This window comes from Polistes dominula, unplaced genomic scaffold, assembly GCF_049000335.1.
Source record: "Polistes dominula isolate Pdom_NZ unplaced genomic scaffold, Pdom_raw_medaka contig_21, whole genome shotgun sequence".
Classification (NCBI taxonomy): domain Eukaryota; kingdom Metazoa; phylum Arthropoda; class Insecta; order Hymenoptera; family Vespidae; genus Polistes; species Polistes dominula.
The window spans coordinates 1587133-1606017 of NW_028301061.1; the positions used below are offsets into that span (position 1 = coordinate 1587133).

The 18885-nt window shown below is 27.3% G+C and overlaps 4 protein-coding genes across 6 annotated transcripts; 2 read left to right on the plus strand and 2 right to left on the minus strand.

Annotated features, from left to right (window-relative positions):
* Nucleotides 1-419: 419 nt before the first annotated feature.
* Nucleotides 420-9025, minus strand: kat80 (katanin p80). 2 transcript variants are annotated; one of them, XM_015326449.2, is made up of 15 exons: nt 8885-9025; nt 8436-8566; nt 8005-8349; nt 7731-7921; nt 7508-7658; nt 7248-7405; nt 6980-7101; nt 6730-6783; nt 6005-6545; nt 5619-5916; nt 5347-5529; nt 5194-5270; nt 5036-5110; nt 3120-3239; nt 420-2737 (listed from the first exon to the last, which is right to left on the minus strand). In XM_015326449.2, exons 1-15 carry the CDS (start codon nt 8916-8918, stop codon nt 2605-2607), a joined length of 2613 nt encoding a protein of 870 aa, XP_015181935.1. In that variant the 5' UTR covers nt 8919-9025; the 3' UTR covers nt 420-2604. The 2 variants fall into 2 exon arrangements, with proteins under 2 accessions (XP_015181935.1, XP_015181936.1); XM_015326450.2 differs by lacking the exon at nt 6730-6783.
* Nucleotides 9026-9597: 572 nt separating this feature from the next.
* LOC107069280 (UPF0598 protein CG30010) lies at nt 9598-10989 on the plus strand. Its single transcript, XM_015326453.2, has 5 exons — nt 9598-9741; nt 9823-10047; nt 10138-10186; nt 10298-10518; nt 10612-10989. Exons 2-5 carry the CDS (start codon nt 9886-9888, stop codon nt 10849-10851), a joined length of 672 nt encoding a protein of 223 aa, XP_015181939.1. The 5' UTR covers nt 9598-9741; nt 9823-9885; the 3' UTR covers nt 10852-10989.
* Nucleotides 10859-13100, minus strand: LOC107069279 (angio-associated migratory cell protein). Of its 2 annotated transcripts, XM_015326451.2 has the most exons (8): nt 12950-13100; nt 12505-12780; nt 12171-12427; nt 11945-12089; nt 11673-11872; nt 11404-11568; nt 11110-11291; nt 10859-11022 (listed from the first exon to the last, which is right to left on the minus strand). In XM_015326451.2, exons 2-8 carry the CDS (start codon nt 12683-12685, stop codon nt 10950-10952), a joined length of 1203 nt encoding a protein of 400 aa, XP_015181937.1. In that variant the 5' UTR covers nt 12686-12780; nt 12950-13100; the 3' UTR covers nt 10859-10949. The 2 variants fall into 2 exon arrangements, with proteins under 2 accessions (XP_015181937.1, XP_015181938.1); XM_015326452.2 differs by lacking the exon at nt 12950-13100 and having other exon boundaries at nt 12505-12924.
* Nucleotides 13101-13623: 523 nt separating this feature from the next.
* LOC107069293 (putative glutathione-specific gamma-glutamylcyclotransferase 2) lies at nt 13624-18645 on the plus strand. Its single transcript, XM_015326488.2, has 5 exons — nt 13624-13845; nt 13936-15185; nt 16924-16959; nt 17230-17492; nt 17956-18645. Exons 2-5 carry the CDS (start codon nt 15030-15032, stop codon nt 18233-18235), a joined length of 735 nt encoding a protein of 244 aa, XP_015181974.1. The 5' UTR covers nt 13624-13845; nt 13936-15029; the 3' UTR covers nt 18236-18645.
* Nucleotides 18646-18885: the final 240 nt, after the last annotated feature.

Sequence of the window (18885 nt, forward strand, 5' to 3'; positions counted from 1 at the left end):
TCTTTTTTTTTTTGTTTCTTCAAAGTTTCTCGCAAATGCATCATACATGCGGCAGCAGTGGACACATACAACACACGCACACACTTATATGTCCTTTAAATATACGAGACGACGCACCACCCACACACTTTTGTTTCTTTCTTAAATCATTCTTTCCATTTATTTATTTATTTTTTTCTTCTTTTTCTTTTATAATCTTTGTCCATTTTGTTTATTCTCTTTTTGTATTCTTCGACTTATAAAAATATATTATGGATATTGGACGGAAGCCGTGACATGATTTTTTTTAGGCTATTTTTTTTTTTTTTTTCATTAGTGTATGTATGTATGTATATATATATATATCAAAATAAAAATACAAATAAAAATAAAATAGAAGAATAAAATCGTCGGTTGTGTGTTAAATACAGCTATTGGTATTTTCGTGTTTTTTTTTTAATTTGAGCGAGGAGTTTTTCATTTTTTGTTTTTCTTTTTAGCCTGAATTGTTTTTGTTTTGTCCTTTTTTTTCCTCCAAAAGTCCGTCGAAGAGATCATCCGCATAATTTAATTAGAAATAAACTCGTGTGAAATATTTTGCCAATAACAACAACAAAAAACACAAACAAATCAAATAAAATATATGGAAAAAAATTCCTTTTCTTTTTTTTTTTTTTAAATCTTTTTTCTTCTTTTTTTTTCGTTTTTTTTTTTTTAATAAAAGAAAAAGAAAGAATATTTATGTATATATGTATATATATATATATGAACTTAAGTTGATATTGCACAATATTTTAATTATTTACATGATGCACAGCGATTTTTCACATCTCATTTTTTTTATATTATTATTTTCTTGTATTCTTCTTCTTCTTCTTCTTCTTTTTCTTGGGAAGATTTTCGTTATTTTTTTTTTTTCTATTGTTTTCTTTTTTTTTTTTTTTTTATGTACAAAAGAGGAGACAGAATTTAATTCATCATCGTTGAGACATTGTTTTTTTCCCCCTTTTACTATTTTTTTGTTTTTCTTTGCAATAATGGTTAGAGTTTCATCCATTTTCTTTTTTTACTTTTCTTCTTTTTTTTTTTTTTGTATCATTTATATAAATATAAGATTAAGTTAATTGCTAGCATAATTACAAAGGTTTTTTTTTTTTTGTATTTTTTTGTTTGTTGTGTTGTTTCTTTTAGACATAACCTATAATTAGAACCCTTTATTAGTAATAAACGAGCATAAATGGCTCTTGCAAAAATACAATTACTTTTTGTTTGTTTTGTTTTTTTTTTTTTTTATTAAACTAGCTAAAAAAAAAAAAAAAAAAGATAATGTTGTTATTGTTTTAATATTCGTTTTCTTATTCTCCGATGTCTTTTTCATTTGTTTCTTGTTAATCATTAGTTTATTACAGTTAATTCTCTCAATCAAAGTTCATCAACGCATTTTATTATTTTTATTTTTACTTTTTTTAGTAAATGAATGAATGAATGAATGAATTAATTAATTAATTAATTAATTAATTAAACAACTCACTATGCCACCCTCCATTTTATTTCTTTTTTTCTTTTACTATTTTCATTCAGTCAAAAACTGGCAAGAAATCGAAGACACGAAAAAGTGTCAAGAAGAAAAATTGTAAAACTATTATTAAATAATATATTTACTTTTTCTTCTGTTTTTTTTTTTTTTATGTTGTCACACTGGACGCTCTCTTCGATGATTTATTTCTTTATTTATTTCTCTCTTTCTTTCTCTCTCTCTTTTTTATTTTTATTTTTTTCAATTTTTTTTTTTTTCTAATAAAAACATTTTTTTTTCAAATACGCAAAATATATAAGCAGGATTATTCGATTATTTTCTTTTTTTGTTTTTTTTTTTCTTACGTTGTCATTTCTTCCCTTTCTTCTTTCACTCACATTATTCTCTTTTGTGTTAATCGATTATAACAAATACTATTTACGCGTATATTGATCGTTAATAATAATAATAATAATAATAATAACATTAATAATAATAATAAGAATAATACTACTAATGATAATAATAACATTAATAATAATAATAATAAGAATAATAATAATAATTACACGATCAATATTATAATTCAGTCAAAATTTAGTTTTAACAGTTATTAAACTCCCACCATTATTTAATTCTTCTTCTTCAATACTGTTACTTCATTTCTTTTTTTTCTTTTTCTTTTTCTTTTTTTTGTTTTTTTTTTCTCTTTTTATGTTCACATCACCGACACAGGAAGAAAATATTTTATTATATCAAGTGGACCGAAAAATCCAAGTGCCTTGTTTTTTTTTCTTTTTTTTCTTTATCTTCTTCTTTTTTGGAAACACCTCAGTGGAAAAGTTGGTTAATACACTGAAGTAACAACAACAACTAAAACAACAGGCACTTTCTTCTTCTTCGTCTTCTTCTTCAAAAGAAGATGATTGTCTTTCTCATTCATACGTTGGCCTTTTAAACAGCCCACCTCTAAATGCGAATCGACGATGATTATTATAATGATGATTATGATGATAATGATGATGATGATGATGATGATGATGATGATTATGATAATATGTTAGTTCAATAATAGAAGTTCATATACGTCTTAGACGCTGTCGTTTTCGTCACTCGAGGCTCCTGATTAGGACACTTAATTCACGAAAGGTTGCTCCTAATTTACCTGGTGCTGATTGCTTTTTCAAAAGTATACCACGTATCGTTGATAATTTTTCGTAACAAGACAGGCACTTATTATATCTGTAAAAATCAAATGTATGTATTAAAAATCTATGTTAACACATTAATGGCCGCGCACGTGTACGCAATTCAAACGTCGTCACAGGGACCTCCCGGTAATATTTTTCAAGAATTCATTTTAAAAACAAACTTTATATTGTCATTCACGAATAAATTAATATCAAACCAAAAACATTAAATTTAATTATATATATATATATATATATATATATAATTTTAAATATATGTATATAAAGTTATAAATAAAATAACTGTCAATGTGTGTTCCGACTGTCATCACACACATATTGTGTGAGCGGCCATTAAAGTATTAATAATGGAACTAAACAATAATAAAAACAATTGTTTGTTAAATTATAATTGAATTTGTAATTATACTAACCGTTCTTCTCGTGAAACATCAACGCCTATGGTGTGAAGAGGTGCTTCCATATTGGATTTAATTACAGAAGCAAAATTACGTAAAATAAGTCTCAATGCCGATAAACCTACGGTTATGTACCTGTAAATAAATAATATATAATTATTTTGATATTACTCTTGTTCTTTTATAATTAATTAATAAAATCATCAATCAAACAATAATGATACACTTTTGTTGATAATAATATAATATTAACACTACATATACCGCCATTTTCATTATACCACACTAGTCAAAATGACTGGTTGATAATACAATACTTTTTATTTAAGAATAATAATTTTCATAGATAAATGAATTTATAGATATTTTTAAATAACAAAATGCTTAATTATTTATAAAATTCACATGTTACATGAAGTAGACATTTTCAATGAAAATGGCGGGATCATTTAAAATGACTGGTATGGTATATCTAGTGTTAAAGAAGGAACACACAAAATTGTAAATGTGGGAGTTAATGTGAACTATAAGGAAGAAAAAAAATGGTGTTACGGGTAACTAAGGTGTTACAAAAAAAAAAAAAAATTATTGGACCATAACGATCCCAATAAATAACGAAAGTTAGCAAAGACTCGCCCGAACGATTCGATGCGCTTCCTGTTGGTCGATGATAAAGGGTTCAACCGAAACTCCCGTTTTGAATCACCGAAACGAATCATAAGCGAGCCCATAAATGCAGGACACGCATCGAAACGATTTTATTTCTAACGCTCATCTTTCATGGATTTCAAAAGATATCATGGACGCTAGCTATTATTCAATACACTTTTATAATAACTAAACATTATTTTATCAAAATTAGTTTATAACATTTTATTTCATTTGTCATTTCATTTGTCAATTATTTCTTGAATAAAATTGCATTATACAATAATTAATATATTAATAACAAAAATCGATTATATATATAATAATTATGTTTTAGTTATAAATGTATGGTTTTTCTTTATTTTACTTAAAAAAAAAAAAGAAAAAAAAATAAGGAATCTATAAATAACAAACGACTAAGTTAAAAGAACATTGAATGAGAAACAGGGAAACTATGAGGGAGGACAGCAGATTTCACCCCTATGACACGCTTAGCAATTACAAGTTTAGATTTTCATCCTCTAACATTTTTTTTCTCACGGGATCTTACCAAAGGCAGATCTATCAAATAACCGTATCAAACGAACCGTACAAAATTTACAAGTATTTACATACAAATTGTGATATCTGATATTATCAAAATATATACATGTACTACCCCTCTTATTCTTTTTTTTTATTTAATATTAATCACATTATGGAATTAAACAAATTCTTGTAATGAAATAAAATTAATTTAAATAAATAAACAATATAATAACATTTGTACATGTTCTCATCTTAAAAAAAGAAGAAATTAAATCCTTTTAAGGACTGAAAAAAAAAAAGGATTGTGAATATTCAAAAGGATACGTGATAGTTTTATTGTATTTTATCAAAAGAATAAAACCACGTTGATTGACAAAGATTGACAAAGTAAAATCTCTATCAACATATGCACGCACGCTTACCACTTCAAATTTCAATCGAAACTAACAAAGGGAGGGGAGGGATGGATATTCACGATGAGAATTGTGACACGAATTTGCATCTGTCAGTATCCTCTTATTGTTTTGGCTAATTTAGCGTACCCTCCTTTTCTTACTGCACGTTTCGATCGTATTTCCCTACCCCACACTAAATTAGCCATTCCTATAGAAAACTATGACAGTACACCTAAGTTCTATTCGTTCTAACATAATACCCAAAGTACCGGACACCCTTGTGACATGCGTGTATTATTTAGGTTTTAAGTTTTGGTCCATGAATTCAATTTACAAAAGAATTTGAACAGTTATACTTACATTTCGAATTTACTTTGAACGAGTTCAGCTATAGGCCCGAGAAGTAAATTGCACAAATCCAAATTCCAGATGGTTCTGCAAATAACAAATAAATCAGTATGAGTAAAAAAAGAAAAAAGAAACATTTAATAAAAAAAAGTAATTATTTATTTACTTACGGTTTCAACGTTAATATACCCAGAAGATCAACGATAATCGCAAGATCGTTCATTGCAACTGCTGAATCTATCGCTGACTGAAATTGAAAATAATTGTATTTTTCATTTCCAATAATTATTTTCTAATATATAAGATTAATCAAAAAAATATACCTTAAGATCTTTATTATGCCAAAGGGAATAGACGATTTGTAAAGAACGGTGTCTACTGGTGAGTACAGTCATCATTGGTTCATGTCCTCGCATCATACTATTTAATACTTCTGCTTCCGACATTTCTGCTAATACTCCCATTTGCGAATACGCTAATCCTGGAGATCCTGCGTAACTACTTTTCTGCAAATAATTATAATTTTTAATTAAACATTAATAATTTAAATAAACCAAACTCACATTACAATCAGATCAGTGATCAGTAAACTTACTGGTAAAAATGTTTCAACATCTAAACCATAAGGTTTATCAGCACTTATTGGAACTAATTCTTCCTTATCAATATCTTCAACTGGTGATCTTAATTGTGTAACTGAATCCACTTTAGGGGTTGGAAGTACTTGTAATTTGTTATTCTTTTTCAATGTTGAGGTTCCCGTCGTCGTTGTGTTTCGGGCTGATAGTGTAGCAGAATTAGCAAAATTTCTATTTAAAGACGTTGACCTTGATTGCGCTGTGTTTGGTCTATTTAGTGCAGGATCGGAGGGACTATGTCTTATATTATTAATTCTGCAACAAATAATAATATCACATAAATTATAAATATATGTATTTTATTTGAAATAAATTGAATATAGTAAAAAAAATGTATACTTACTGTACAGGATAATCACTTTCATAGCCTTGTTCACTTTCTCTACAACTATTTTGGCGCTTTAGGTAATGCTTAGGCGAATCTGGACTGGGCACTCTACTTTTTAATTTGCCATCATCCATAACAGGTATTACAGCTGCCATTGGTGCAACTCTTGGTGTTAAAGTCGAGTTAGATCTTTGTGGACCCAAAGGCTGTGATGGTATTGTTTCATTAGCTTGTGCAGCTCTTTTTCCAGGAAAAGGTGTAATGTTTTGTTTAAGCGGTGGTATAGAAGCTAAATTTTTGGACGATCTGTTCAGCATATTGTTTGCTTGTAAATTAGCACGAATTTGACTGGTCGTGGTTATAACATTCCTTTGGATTGGTGTCGATGATCTTATCGGTTGAACACGTACTGGCACTGGTTTGGTTAGTGACAATGTTGTTACCGTTGGAGATGGTGACAATGATGATGGCATAGATGACATTTCGCTTGATTCTATTGTACTTATATTTGATATTGATGTACAGAGATTTTGTAGTACCTGTGGTTGTGAAGGATCTGAAATAAACATACAATTTATAATTAATATTATGATCAACTTGTAACATTAATATTTGTGTAATATAGTGTGTATGTTTTTAAATAGAAAAATTAATCAAAATGTTAATCAATTTTCAGTTAAAATAACAAAGACAAGTGGGAAGTTTTATTTTTTTTTTTTTTTTTTTTTTTACAAACTCACCTACATCTTGAGGCTCTTGGAAAGCCTCAGGTTCTGGTGGAGGTGTGCGAGACACTGAAACATATCATGCAGAGCATGCCCATTCACAAACGACATTCCACATTGTCTAAGTTATATGTATGAAAAATGATACCGATAAGTATACCATTATAAGTGATTAAAGATAAACACTGATAGATAGTAGAAAATGACTAGATTAAATAGTATATTGAATTAGGATGAATATGTTATATATGAAAAATTTATTTACGAGCTCTGTTAGGCTGAAATATGTCCTGATAATCAGAAACATTAGGTATATCTGCATAGGTCGCTTCATCTTCTGGATCCGTGCCTGACTTATCTGCTTCTTCTATTGTTCTTACATCTAACCTATAAATTTATGATATACTTAATGAAATATATATTTTTTATTTCAATATGATATGCAGAGTTTTTCCAATCAAACGATGTCAACCTATTAAAAACACTGTTTGGTTGGAATAACTTCAAACATCCTATAGAATACAAGTACTTACGTATGTTTCTTCAATTCAGGTGGGCGTTCTCTAGAAAAACTTTTCCTCAAAGAATTTCCATGATTAAATGGAGACAACGATACTCCTCCTAATGGTGCTATTTTTTTTAAATCACAGACATAAAGGATAACATTTGCAGTATGGCAACTTGCACCGATCTAAAATAAGTAATATTTTACTGTTATTACATTTATTTTATTGTAATAATAATAATAATAATAATAGTAATAATAATATAATTTATTAATATTTATTTTTACCAATTGATTTTGAGCTACAGCTATATCCTGTACTTTGCCCCAGCCAGTTGGAACTGCATCTAATGTTCTACCTGGCTCCCAACCATAGACTTTTAAAACATCATGACTACCAGCAAAAAGACATTCTCCCCCTTGACTGAAGTATAGGCACCTAAAAAAATATATTCTTATAGTAATTAAATATAAATGATTATTAACGATGACAAAAAGAAATCTTATTTACCTTATTCCTGATGAATGATTTTGTTCTGTGGAAGATACAAGCTGAAACGATTCCAAATCCCAGAAATGAACTGTTCTGTCTGCACTTCCACTTGCTAACAAAAATTCATGTGGATGAAATTCAACGGTTAATGCTGGTCCCCTGTGTTCTGAAAATTCTCTGAGTTGTCTTCCCGCTCTTAAATCCCATAACTACTAGAAAATACAATTCAATGATATATCATGTGTCTATGGGAAAATAATATTAAATTTCTAGAAATATCATTACAATTCACCTTGACCATGCCTTCTTCTCCTGCACTAGCGATCCATTGTCCATCAGGACTAAATTTTAAACTATTAACTGTCAGATTATGTCCCTTATAGGTAAAAATACAACCCTTCCTTCGTATATCCCACAATTTGATCGCAGTGTCCAAACTTCCAGATGCTAATAATTCCCCGTAAGGATGGAAGTCCATACATTTGATTCCTGCTTTGTGTCCTGTCAAAGTACGAGCTAATTTAGCATGTTCCAAGTCCCAAATTTTCAATGCCCCTGTCTGAGAACCGGCACATACTAAATCCTCTGTTTGACCAAATCTTACACATTCTATTGACGTTGTATGACCACTCAGGCTCTACGTAAATAAACAAAAAATAAATATGTTTATTGTATAACATAAAAGAAAATAATAATAATAATAATAATATTTTGAATAAATACCATAATACAATTAGGTTTTCCAACAGCCCATAAGTTGACTTTTTTGTCATCGCCACCAGTGACCAAAACACGACCAGATTTGTGTCCCAATGCCAAACAATTAACATTTGATGCATGGGCAACAAAATCCTCTACAAAAGTAAAGAAACACAGTATTAACAATTAGAAAAGTAATTCCTTATATATAAGATTTAATGACATGTGTGTGACACATGTGTCAGACGAATACAAAAAAGGATCTGACTATAATTATAGAATGCTGTATATAGAATATGTATGAGTACACTTCGATACATACTATCCTTTGATAAACATTAATTGTTTACTTCAAATCAAATCCCCCCAATTAAAAGTCGTCCAACGATAATCCTTCCTTTGAAATATAATGAAATCTTGGAGAAATACTATGAAAAAAAAAAAATAACTGCAAAATAATAATAATCACTCACGTAATTTCCAAGATCTCTTCGTTGACGAAGCCATATTCCGGGACCAAGAAGATTGCGTTGTACAAGACTTATTTGGGAGGAACAACAGTCTGAGATTGAAGATCGTAGTGGTAGGATAAGTTTTTGCACGAATTTAAATGTAACATTTTTATTCGTTTGAAGATGTTATTCCTTTTAAAAATACGAAAATTAAACTTTCCATTAACTTGACGACATGATGAGAAACTTTTAATCCAACCCGGCTTCCGATATTATTATTATTTCCATTAATTTTCAACTGACGTTTTTTTTTATGAAACTTCTTCGTTTCACCTTTATTAACTGTCGTATCTCATTTCTTGAATCTCTGACTGTGTGTCCGTGAGTAGCGATGCGAAGTGACGTTGAAAAATATCGAATTATTTTGATATCGAAGTTGCTCTTTCATTCGAGGTTTTTTTTTTTAAGGTTAAGATTCAATCTTTCTTCCTTGCGTTTAAAAACGTGCACAAATTGTATCCTTAAAAATATGAATTTATACAATAAATAAATATAATTAATGAACTTTAGAAATTATTTATAACACATGGATTGATTAAACTTAATCGTTGTAATTATTTTACAATATAACCTCTTTCGTGATAATCGATATCGAGATACGATATCGATTGTTGAAGGACCACAGCAGACTGACTTACATACACATAATCAAATACGTATATGTGAAGTGAAGATAACGTTGGTGTATGTGTATGTGTGTGTGTATGTATGTATGGTATACCATGCGCCATTCAAAGGATTGCGCAAAATTTACTTACACTATGATATTAGAATTAATAAACAATGAGATTCTAATTACTTCGCGTCAATAGCTTTAGGTTTGCATTAATATTTACATAAGAATCTATATAAAGTTTTTTTTTTTTTTCATTTGAATAATTATTCATTTATTATTATAGTTTAACCATAATACAAAGTCAAGGTAAAGAAGTGTGATTGTTAAAATTGTAATCATCACAAACATGTTTACTTTAACCAATATATGTTTTAATAAAGTAATTACGAATGCAAGAAAATGTTTTATCTATAATAAATGTAAAAGAGGTTGTAAAACTTATGTGCAAGGTCAATCACCAGAACCACGTATAAGGGAATATTTTTATTATATTGATCATCAAGGCATGGTATGGTGTATTAATTTTTATATTTTTATTTTATCTTATTATTATTATTATTGAGAGAGTTATTTTTTATGATTATTTTATTACTTACAGTTATTTTTGGATGATGTACGTATTAGAAATTTTACATCCTGTTTCAAAGGTATGTATCAATGCGTAGACCTACAAAGCTATACAAAAGTAATTACAAAATTTACTCGGCGAGTCAAATGTCATTCTATTTACAGATGGAAAATATAAAATATTATTTCAGACAAAAAATTTTTGACATTTTTCTTCCAACGACTCAAAATAAATGATACTGGACGATACATGGAAGAATTTCCATACATCTCTCTATGTGGTTTAGAAAGGAACTTTGTTAAGTGCGATGATCTTCCCATAGTATTCACGAAAATCATGGAAAAATATAATGTAGAACTTGATCAAAAGAAGGATTGGTTTGGTTATTCGTATGCTGAAAAATTACTTAGGGTAAATAATCAAAAAAAAAAAAAAAACAAACAAACAAACATGTGTATACATTTAAATTTAAATATAATAATGATGTACAATTAATATTTACAGGTACCATTTGAACCAGAAAAATTATTAATGGACCCTACAACAGGTAGAGTGTATCATCCTGCTCCTGAAAAAGTAGGAGGTATTGGCCTAGTAAGATCTAAAATTGCTATTGAATTGAGTATTCATTTTTGTTTTGAAAATGGAGAAGATCAAGGTCCAACTCATTTTCAATGGAAAGATAAAAAATACTCGATCGATAATGAATGGTACAAAAACAGTATAAAATATAAAGATAAATAGATATAGATTATTATTTTCCTAATATGTATATTTTTCTATGTTCGTAATTATATTTAAGAGCATAACAAATTTTTTAAATACCTAGATATCAGATTACATTAAAATAAATTTGAGATATCAAATATTCTCGCAGTGAAATCATCAGACGTTGTCAATACGATTTGTCCCTCTCTAAAAATATTTGTAGATTGAATTGTTTGATTAGTTTACTTATCATTAAATATAATAATAATAATTATCATTATTATTATTACTTACTCGGATATGTGTAAATCAAGAATATCTTTGGAATGTCCTGTAAATAGGTGTAAACATAGTCCATTTCTTGCATCAAAGCATCTGAGAATACCATCAAGTCCACCAGAAAATAACAATGATGTTGTACCTTTCCATAAAATTTTACTTATACCACCTTCTTGTTCTATTTTGTGTCGGAGCATCTAAACATTTTTTAAAGACGTTAAAATACTTTATATATAAAATTACCAAAGTATCATATTTTATTTCTAAGCACTTCATAATCAAATGATTTAAATAAAGCATACTAATCACCTGTTTTGGTATATCCCAAATAAAAATTTCTCCATTTAAACTACCTGTAGCAGCTACTTGAAATGTTGGATCTTTACAGAAAGCTACTGTCTCAACCCAATTTCTATCAGAATCTTCCATATCATTTTCTTGTTCACTATTAAGGTCTTGTAATATAGATATTATCTGTAAACATTTATAAAGACATTTATCTTATTGATACAAAATTTATTATAATATAATTACAGTTTAAAAAAAAAAAAATCAAATAATTGTTTCTATTCAATTACCTTTCCAGTATGCGCCATACTAAGAATAGTTTTTCCATCTACTGCTGCTGATAATATTAAATTATTATCAATATAACAATCGAGCGCTGTTATGGCTGCATTATGGCCTACATTAGAAGGAATTGTTGATATCATGTTATTTGATTTTAAATCAAATACACGAATTGTACCATCTTCATATCCAACTGCTAGTCGTTTACCTGTTGATACATAAGTAAGTGTAAGTATGTGTGTATTTATAAACATAATTTTTTCAAACATTAGTTACATACCATCAGGTAAAATTACACCTGCTTCTGTTCTGTTTCCAAAACCTTGTAAAACTTTGCAATCCCCATCAGGTACTTTCCACATGAAAATTTCACCATTTACAGAACCTGCGATTAAAACATTAGCTGCCATATGCCACTTCATCCACTGAAAATAATACACTATATTAATAATAATAATAATAATAATAATAATAATAATAATGTAAATCTATAAAATAATATTTACTGTAGCATCTCCCATATTGTAATTCCATATCATAGATTTGTCACTTAATCTCCACAATTGTATGATACCACTCATATCACCAGTAGCCAAATAGGTTTCATCAAAATTGAATTCAGCAAATATAATACTATCTTTATGATCAGTGCAATTTAAAATAATTTCTCCAGTAGTTGTGTCCCAAACATAGGCCTTATCTTCTTCACTTCCAGTAACTGCAATCTTTCCGGCCTTACTTAAAAAACCGCAAAAGACAGAACCTAATGTTACAAAAATGAATTGATAAATCTGTTATGTTAGAAGTCCAAACAATTACAAAAGTGTAATGTATACAAACCAGATTTGTGTCCAGTGAATACTAAAGTTGCATCTTCTTTTTCTGGATCTATTTTTATTGCTTCTTCGTTGTTTAGTGAATCAGGATCTATAACTTCAATAACATCTTCGTTGTAAATAACTTCCTCTTCGTCCATTTGATTGATCACATCAGGAGACGGTGAATTCGTGTCTCGTTTCATTGTGTTTTCAAATAATTCTTATATTTTTAATAAATCACAGCACACTCTTTCAAAAGAAAGTTCTTTTTGTTGTTTTCTTTTACTGGCAGTGAAATCTGTATTTGTAGAAAAACAATAAAATGACTATTTAACACTGTTAATAAATGTAACCTAATGTAACAAAGATAACCCTTAAATTCAACTACATCAACTAATCATTCTTGATTTTAAAAAATCGAGGTTAATAACTCAATATTTTATAACTATATATAATATAACACATACATATACATCAGGTTGATATCCTAAGTTCCTTCTTGTGTTGCTACCTGGTGTATATATATACAAATTATATATATGTGGTGCTACAGGTCGTATCAAGCACCATCAGGAGTGGGGGAATGCCGTGAGAAAAAAACTAGGGTAGCGATGTCAGAACCACCTAGCGTCAGAGCTTTCAACTCGTTCGTCACAAAAAAGAAATCGATTTGTATCTATCGATAAGTTAAATTATCTCGAGTTGAAAATTAATTAAAATTGAAATTTAAAAAAGGTTATAATCTTTTTACTGATTCGACATACATAATTGATCATGTAAAAATAAATAAAATAAATATTAATAATAATAATATTTGAAGTAATTAAATGTACAAAGAAAAATGTAAATCATATATGATCAATTAAAAGAAAATTAATTAGATCATTTAAAATCATTGTATTTTCTTTTATATAATTATTCTTCTTTAAGATAATTTAATCCTGTTAGATTATCAATGAATAAAACTAAATAGTAAAATGCGCCAATTGTTAAAACATGTTTCATCATCCTTCCGGCTTTCCTCTCTTACTTTAATCTTTTATTTCTTCCTCCTCACTCCCTCTCTTTTTCGCAAATTCCATTTCTCTCATCATCCTTCTCTCTCTCTTTTTAAAGAAGCGCAGAAGCATACAACGGTTAAACTACTCCACCAGTCTTGGCTCGTCCGCCGTGCCGCGTGTTTACAAAAGTTGACTATTTTTAATATTTCTTTACAAATATATATACGTGTCTGTATATAACAAATAATTATTGGAAATATAAATAAAATAAAATATTTTCTTAGTGATAATTATAATTGATTATTTATCTAAATCGTGATTTATCTTATTCCGTATTTGGTGATAAAATCTTGATCGATAAGGTAGGTTTCTTCTTTAACACAAATACATAAATTACAAAACCAGAATACGTAAATATTTGTATACTTATGCATATATAATTTTTACAATAGATTGTTATCATAATTACAATTAAAGATTACGAAATTGAATTAAAAAAAACAAACAAACAAAAAGAATAAATTTATAAATAAGTAAAAGAAAAAAAAAGGAAAAACGTTTTTCGTGATGAAGGAAAAGATTAAAAGAAAGAAAAAAATTGAAGAAAGAAAGAAAAAATGAATTAGGTAAGAGAGTGAGGAGAGCTCATTGATAAAAATACATAGAGTAAAAATAAAGAGAGGTGGAAGAAGAAGAGTTTGAAGGTCATAGAGTTTATATTAAAAATATAATCAAGTGTTCGTGGCATTTTAAAATTTGAAAAGTTTTTCGAATATCGATACAAGTGATTGACGGAAAACAATCGATGGAAACGAGCGCGGGAAGTGAGTTTCACAAATTTTATTACAAACAAAATTTTCAATTGTTGTTGATTGAAAAAAAAGAAAAAAAAGAAGAGGAAGAAGAAGAAGAAGAAGAAGAAAAAGAAGAAAGTCAAATTCAAAATTTGTTAATTAAAATGAATTTACGAATCCATCATTTATGACAACGTTTTATCGTTAAGTTGATATTATGGGAAAAATAATTACAAAGTACAAGACGACAAATTTTAACCAAAAGGAAAGAAAAAGTCTATCATTATTTATTATAATCTTTTATATATAAAAAAAAATATATATATATATATATTCAAAACTTCGTTCACCAATCGTCCAGTAACGAATATAAAAAAAATGGCGGCAAAATGGCAATGATTTAAATTCAAATTTAAATACAGTTTATACACGAATGATTTAATTCAATGAAAAAAAATAATTTATTATCTTAAAAAAATTATTATTTATATTAATAATAATTAATTAATGAATTTGCGACAATGAACTTTCAAGTTCCTAAAGCCAATTAATAATAATATTAATAATAATAATAATAAATATATATGATAGTTTTGAATTTGATAAGAATTTGAATTAACGGCAGCTAATGAGAAGATAAATTAAAGAGATTTATTTTAGAAATCTTGATCGATTATCGTGCAATGACAAAACGTTTAATTAAATTTAGATTTTGATATATTTGATAAATATTTATTATTAATCAACGAGACATGGATACCAACGACAACGGTGTTTGGATTTTTGGTTATGGTTCTCTTTGCTGGAATCCTGGTTTTGAATATTGTAAAAGTACAACTGGTTTTGTCAAAGGATATACCAGAAGATTTTGGCAAGGAAATACTACGCATCGTGGTACAACGGAGAAGGTAAATTTTTTGGCATCTTATTCTACTACGTAAATATTTTCATTACTATTATCATTATTATTATTATTAGTTTTGTATTTATAAATGTTAAGGATGGCATTTTCAAACATATTGTATTACAATATCTTTTATCTTAAATTATTATTTGTAATTTATTTGAAAAGTGTTGTAAGTTTATAATTTATTTGTATTTTTATTTTATAAATTTAAGATTGCATCATTTTATTTAAAATAATCTTTGAAATGAACGAATGATAATACAATCATTTCCTTTTTTTATGTATTCGAATGTTTTTGATATTTGCACGAACGATGAAAAAGCACGGAAAAAAAAACAAAAATAATGAAATCAAATTAAAAATACAAAATACAAAATATATATACTAATTATGTTTATTTAGTTTAAATGATTTGCGTATTTTCTTATCGAGATGTTCTAAGAAAAGTGTATCAAACAAAAATAACAAGGATAACAAATTTCTCGGATAAGAGATACGTCTTTCATTTCTTTTCTTTTTTCTTTCTTTCTTTTTTTTTTTTTTTCTTTCTTATGAATACGCCAATTCAACGAAACAGATTGTTTCTTAATTCTTTTTGTAACGTTGATACGATTATTAAATGATTGATATGATAAATGAATGATTCGTGAACGTTTTTAATCAAATTTTGCTCAGCAATCTTAAGTTATGTCACTCGAGGTCTCTCTTTTTGAAATGATAAGATTAATTTTTTTAAGTCTAGACTTGAATTAATTCATTTTAACATTAAATATATCAGATCAGTCATGTTGACTAGTTTTTTGACGCCATTTTAATTTCAAATTTCTACTTTATGTAACATTTGATTTCTGTAAATAATTTTAAAATGTCTATAAATCCATTTATCTATTAAAATTATTATTGTTAAACATTTATTTTGTGTTATTTTTTAAGATTACATAAAGACTGGAAGCCTACAAAAAACATTTTTCTTTATACACCAATCATTTTGATTAGTGTGGTAGAAAATGGTGGTTATATCTAGTGTTAAAAAGATTATTTCTTCTTCTTCTTCTTCTTTTCTTTAATTTGCAAATCAAAATCTTGATAGTTAAAGATTCATTAGCATTCAATCGAACAGTCTGCTGATTTTTAACGTGAATGGAATTCTAAACGTTTGTTTACTTACAAATCTAAATAATAATAATAATAATAATAATAATAATGCTAATAATGTTATGTGAATAGAAAGAAGAATGAAACTTATTATAATAATTGATAATAAAGTTGTTTTTAAATTTACTTATTATTTGAAATATCATTTTTGTCAATTCAAAATAAAGAGAAAGTTGTTGTCTTTTACAATAAAATATAATAAAACACTACCTCTTGTTCATACTAAGCCCAACCAGTTAGAAACCGGTATAAACTGATATCTTTCTATGCATGTTTGTATGTGTGTGTAAGTTACATTTTATATTGCTATAAAATAACATATGTTTGTATAAGCAGCTGAATGATATAAAATACTGCCATGCTATCTTTAACATTTTTATATATATATATAAGTACACCAATTTTTCAATTTAACTTTAGATGTCTGATAAATAAATGACCCTACGCCATTACAAACGATAGTTGAAATTTTAATCAAAAAAAAAAAAAAAAAAAAAAAAAAACTGTATAAACAAAGAACTGATTTGATTTCTTCTTAAAATTGTTTAAACAATGTATTTGTATTTTTTATTTCTTTTTTTTAGCCTGGTCGAGTTGCCACTTTGGTGGAACAAAAAGAGGTATAAAATATATCTTTAACATGTTGAGCGCCATGTCAGTCATCAATGGCTGACATTAGACTTTAAATTTAAGCCACGTCAGTCACAAATGACTGACACTCAACTATTTTTTCAATACAAAGTAAAGCCTATGGCCTGACAAGAATTTTCCCAAGAAATTTTGCATGGTGCTTAACATGTTAAAAAAAGATTTTACTTTGATGACGTTAATAAAAAAAAAATAAAAAATAAAAAAAAAAACAATTATATGAAGTTAATTGTAATTTTTAGGGAATCGTTTATGGTAGAGTTTTTCAAATATCGGGCAGTACAGCAATACCGTATTTACAAAAAAGAGAATGTTCATTGGGAGGATATTTGACTACTATTTCAACGTTTCACACTCGTGATGGTAGCAAAAGCTTTCCGGCAATTATTTATATAGCCACTAAAGAGAATCAACATTGGCTTGGGGAAGCACCGCTACGCACTATAGCGAAACAGATTACAGAATGTTCAGGACCAAGTGGACATAACGTTGAATATCTTTTACGGTATTAAATGTATAATCTCTTTAAACAAATTCTAACTTTATAAAATGTAACAATATTGTTTTATCTATTAAAAAATGACGTCATCATTAATCTCATTGAAATATTATTATTCTATAAATATTAATATTAACACTAGATATTACCACCATTTTCTACCACACTAGTCAAAATGATTGGTATATATAAAGAAAAATGTTTTTTTGAGGCTTCCAATCTTTATTTACTTTTAACAAATAACGAAAAAAATGTTTAACAATAATAATTTTAATAGTTAAATGGATTTATAGATATTTTTAAATAACAAATATTACATGAAGTAGAAATTTTGAATTAAAATGACCGGACTAGTCAAAATGACTGGTCTGTTATATCTAGTGTTAAAGAATAGTTATTTTTGGTAGGTTTAAACTATAAAATAAATAATAATAATAATATATGATTTTCATATGTTTTTTGTTTACAGATTGGCTGATTTTATGCATAGTTATATTCCTGAAGCTCAAGATGAACATCTTTTTACATTGGAAATGTTCGTAAGATCGATTATAAAGGAACGAAATATGTGTATAAATACTCTTATGGGAAATAGAGAATTTGTAATCGACCTTGAGAATGCCGAACAAGGTCAGTTGGAAGCAGATCGTGATAATGCGAATGTTCATAATGGTGTTAATCGTGTTACGGAAAACTCTTTTCAATATGCATCTAGAATTCCACAAACATTGCGTTGTCTTAAAATGTAATAGTTAATTATGTTAGATAATTATTTTATTTTTCATGATTTAATATCAATCAAATCGTTCAATATCTAAGACATCTTTTCTTTCTCACTTTTGCTATGCTAAAATAATGAGAAAGAAAATAGATTTGATAATAATTATTTCTATATTATCTATGAATAATTATTATATTTATTTTTTTTTTAAGAAAATCTAACAAAAATACGCTAGTAAAAATCACTATTTTTTCTTTCGCGTATTTTCGTTACATTTTCTATGCAAAACGTGCTGTTCATTTTTTTTTTTTTTTTTTTTTTTATTTAAATAAGCGCTGGACACTTACGCTTTATATATTTGTATATATAAAAATGATTTAGTTGTTAAATATATTTTTTGCTGCTAATTATTAAATTATTCGTTTTTATCTTACACGATTTAAATGTGTATCTTTGTTTTTTTTTACATAATCCAAATTAATATAATATTAATATAATAGATGATTATAATTTATGTATAATCACAGTGCAATACGAAAGATCTGTTATAAAATATTACTATAATAATTATTTATCTAATTTTTTTAATTATTTGTTTATCTGGATATATCGACAGTTTTTTAAATTGTGGCACCATCTAGTGGTATCACTTATTACTAAATCATTAAGAGATAAATT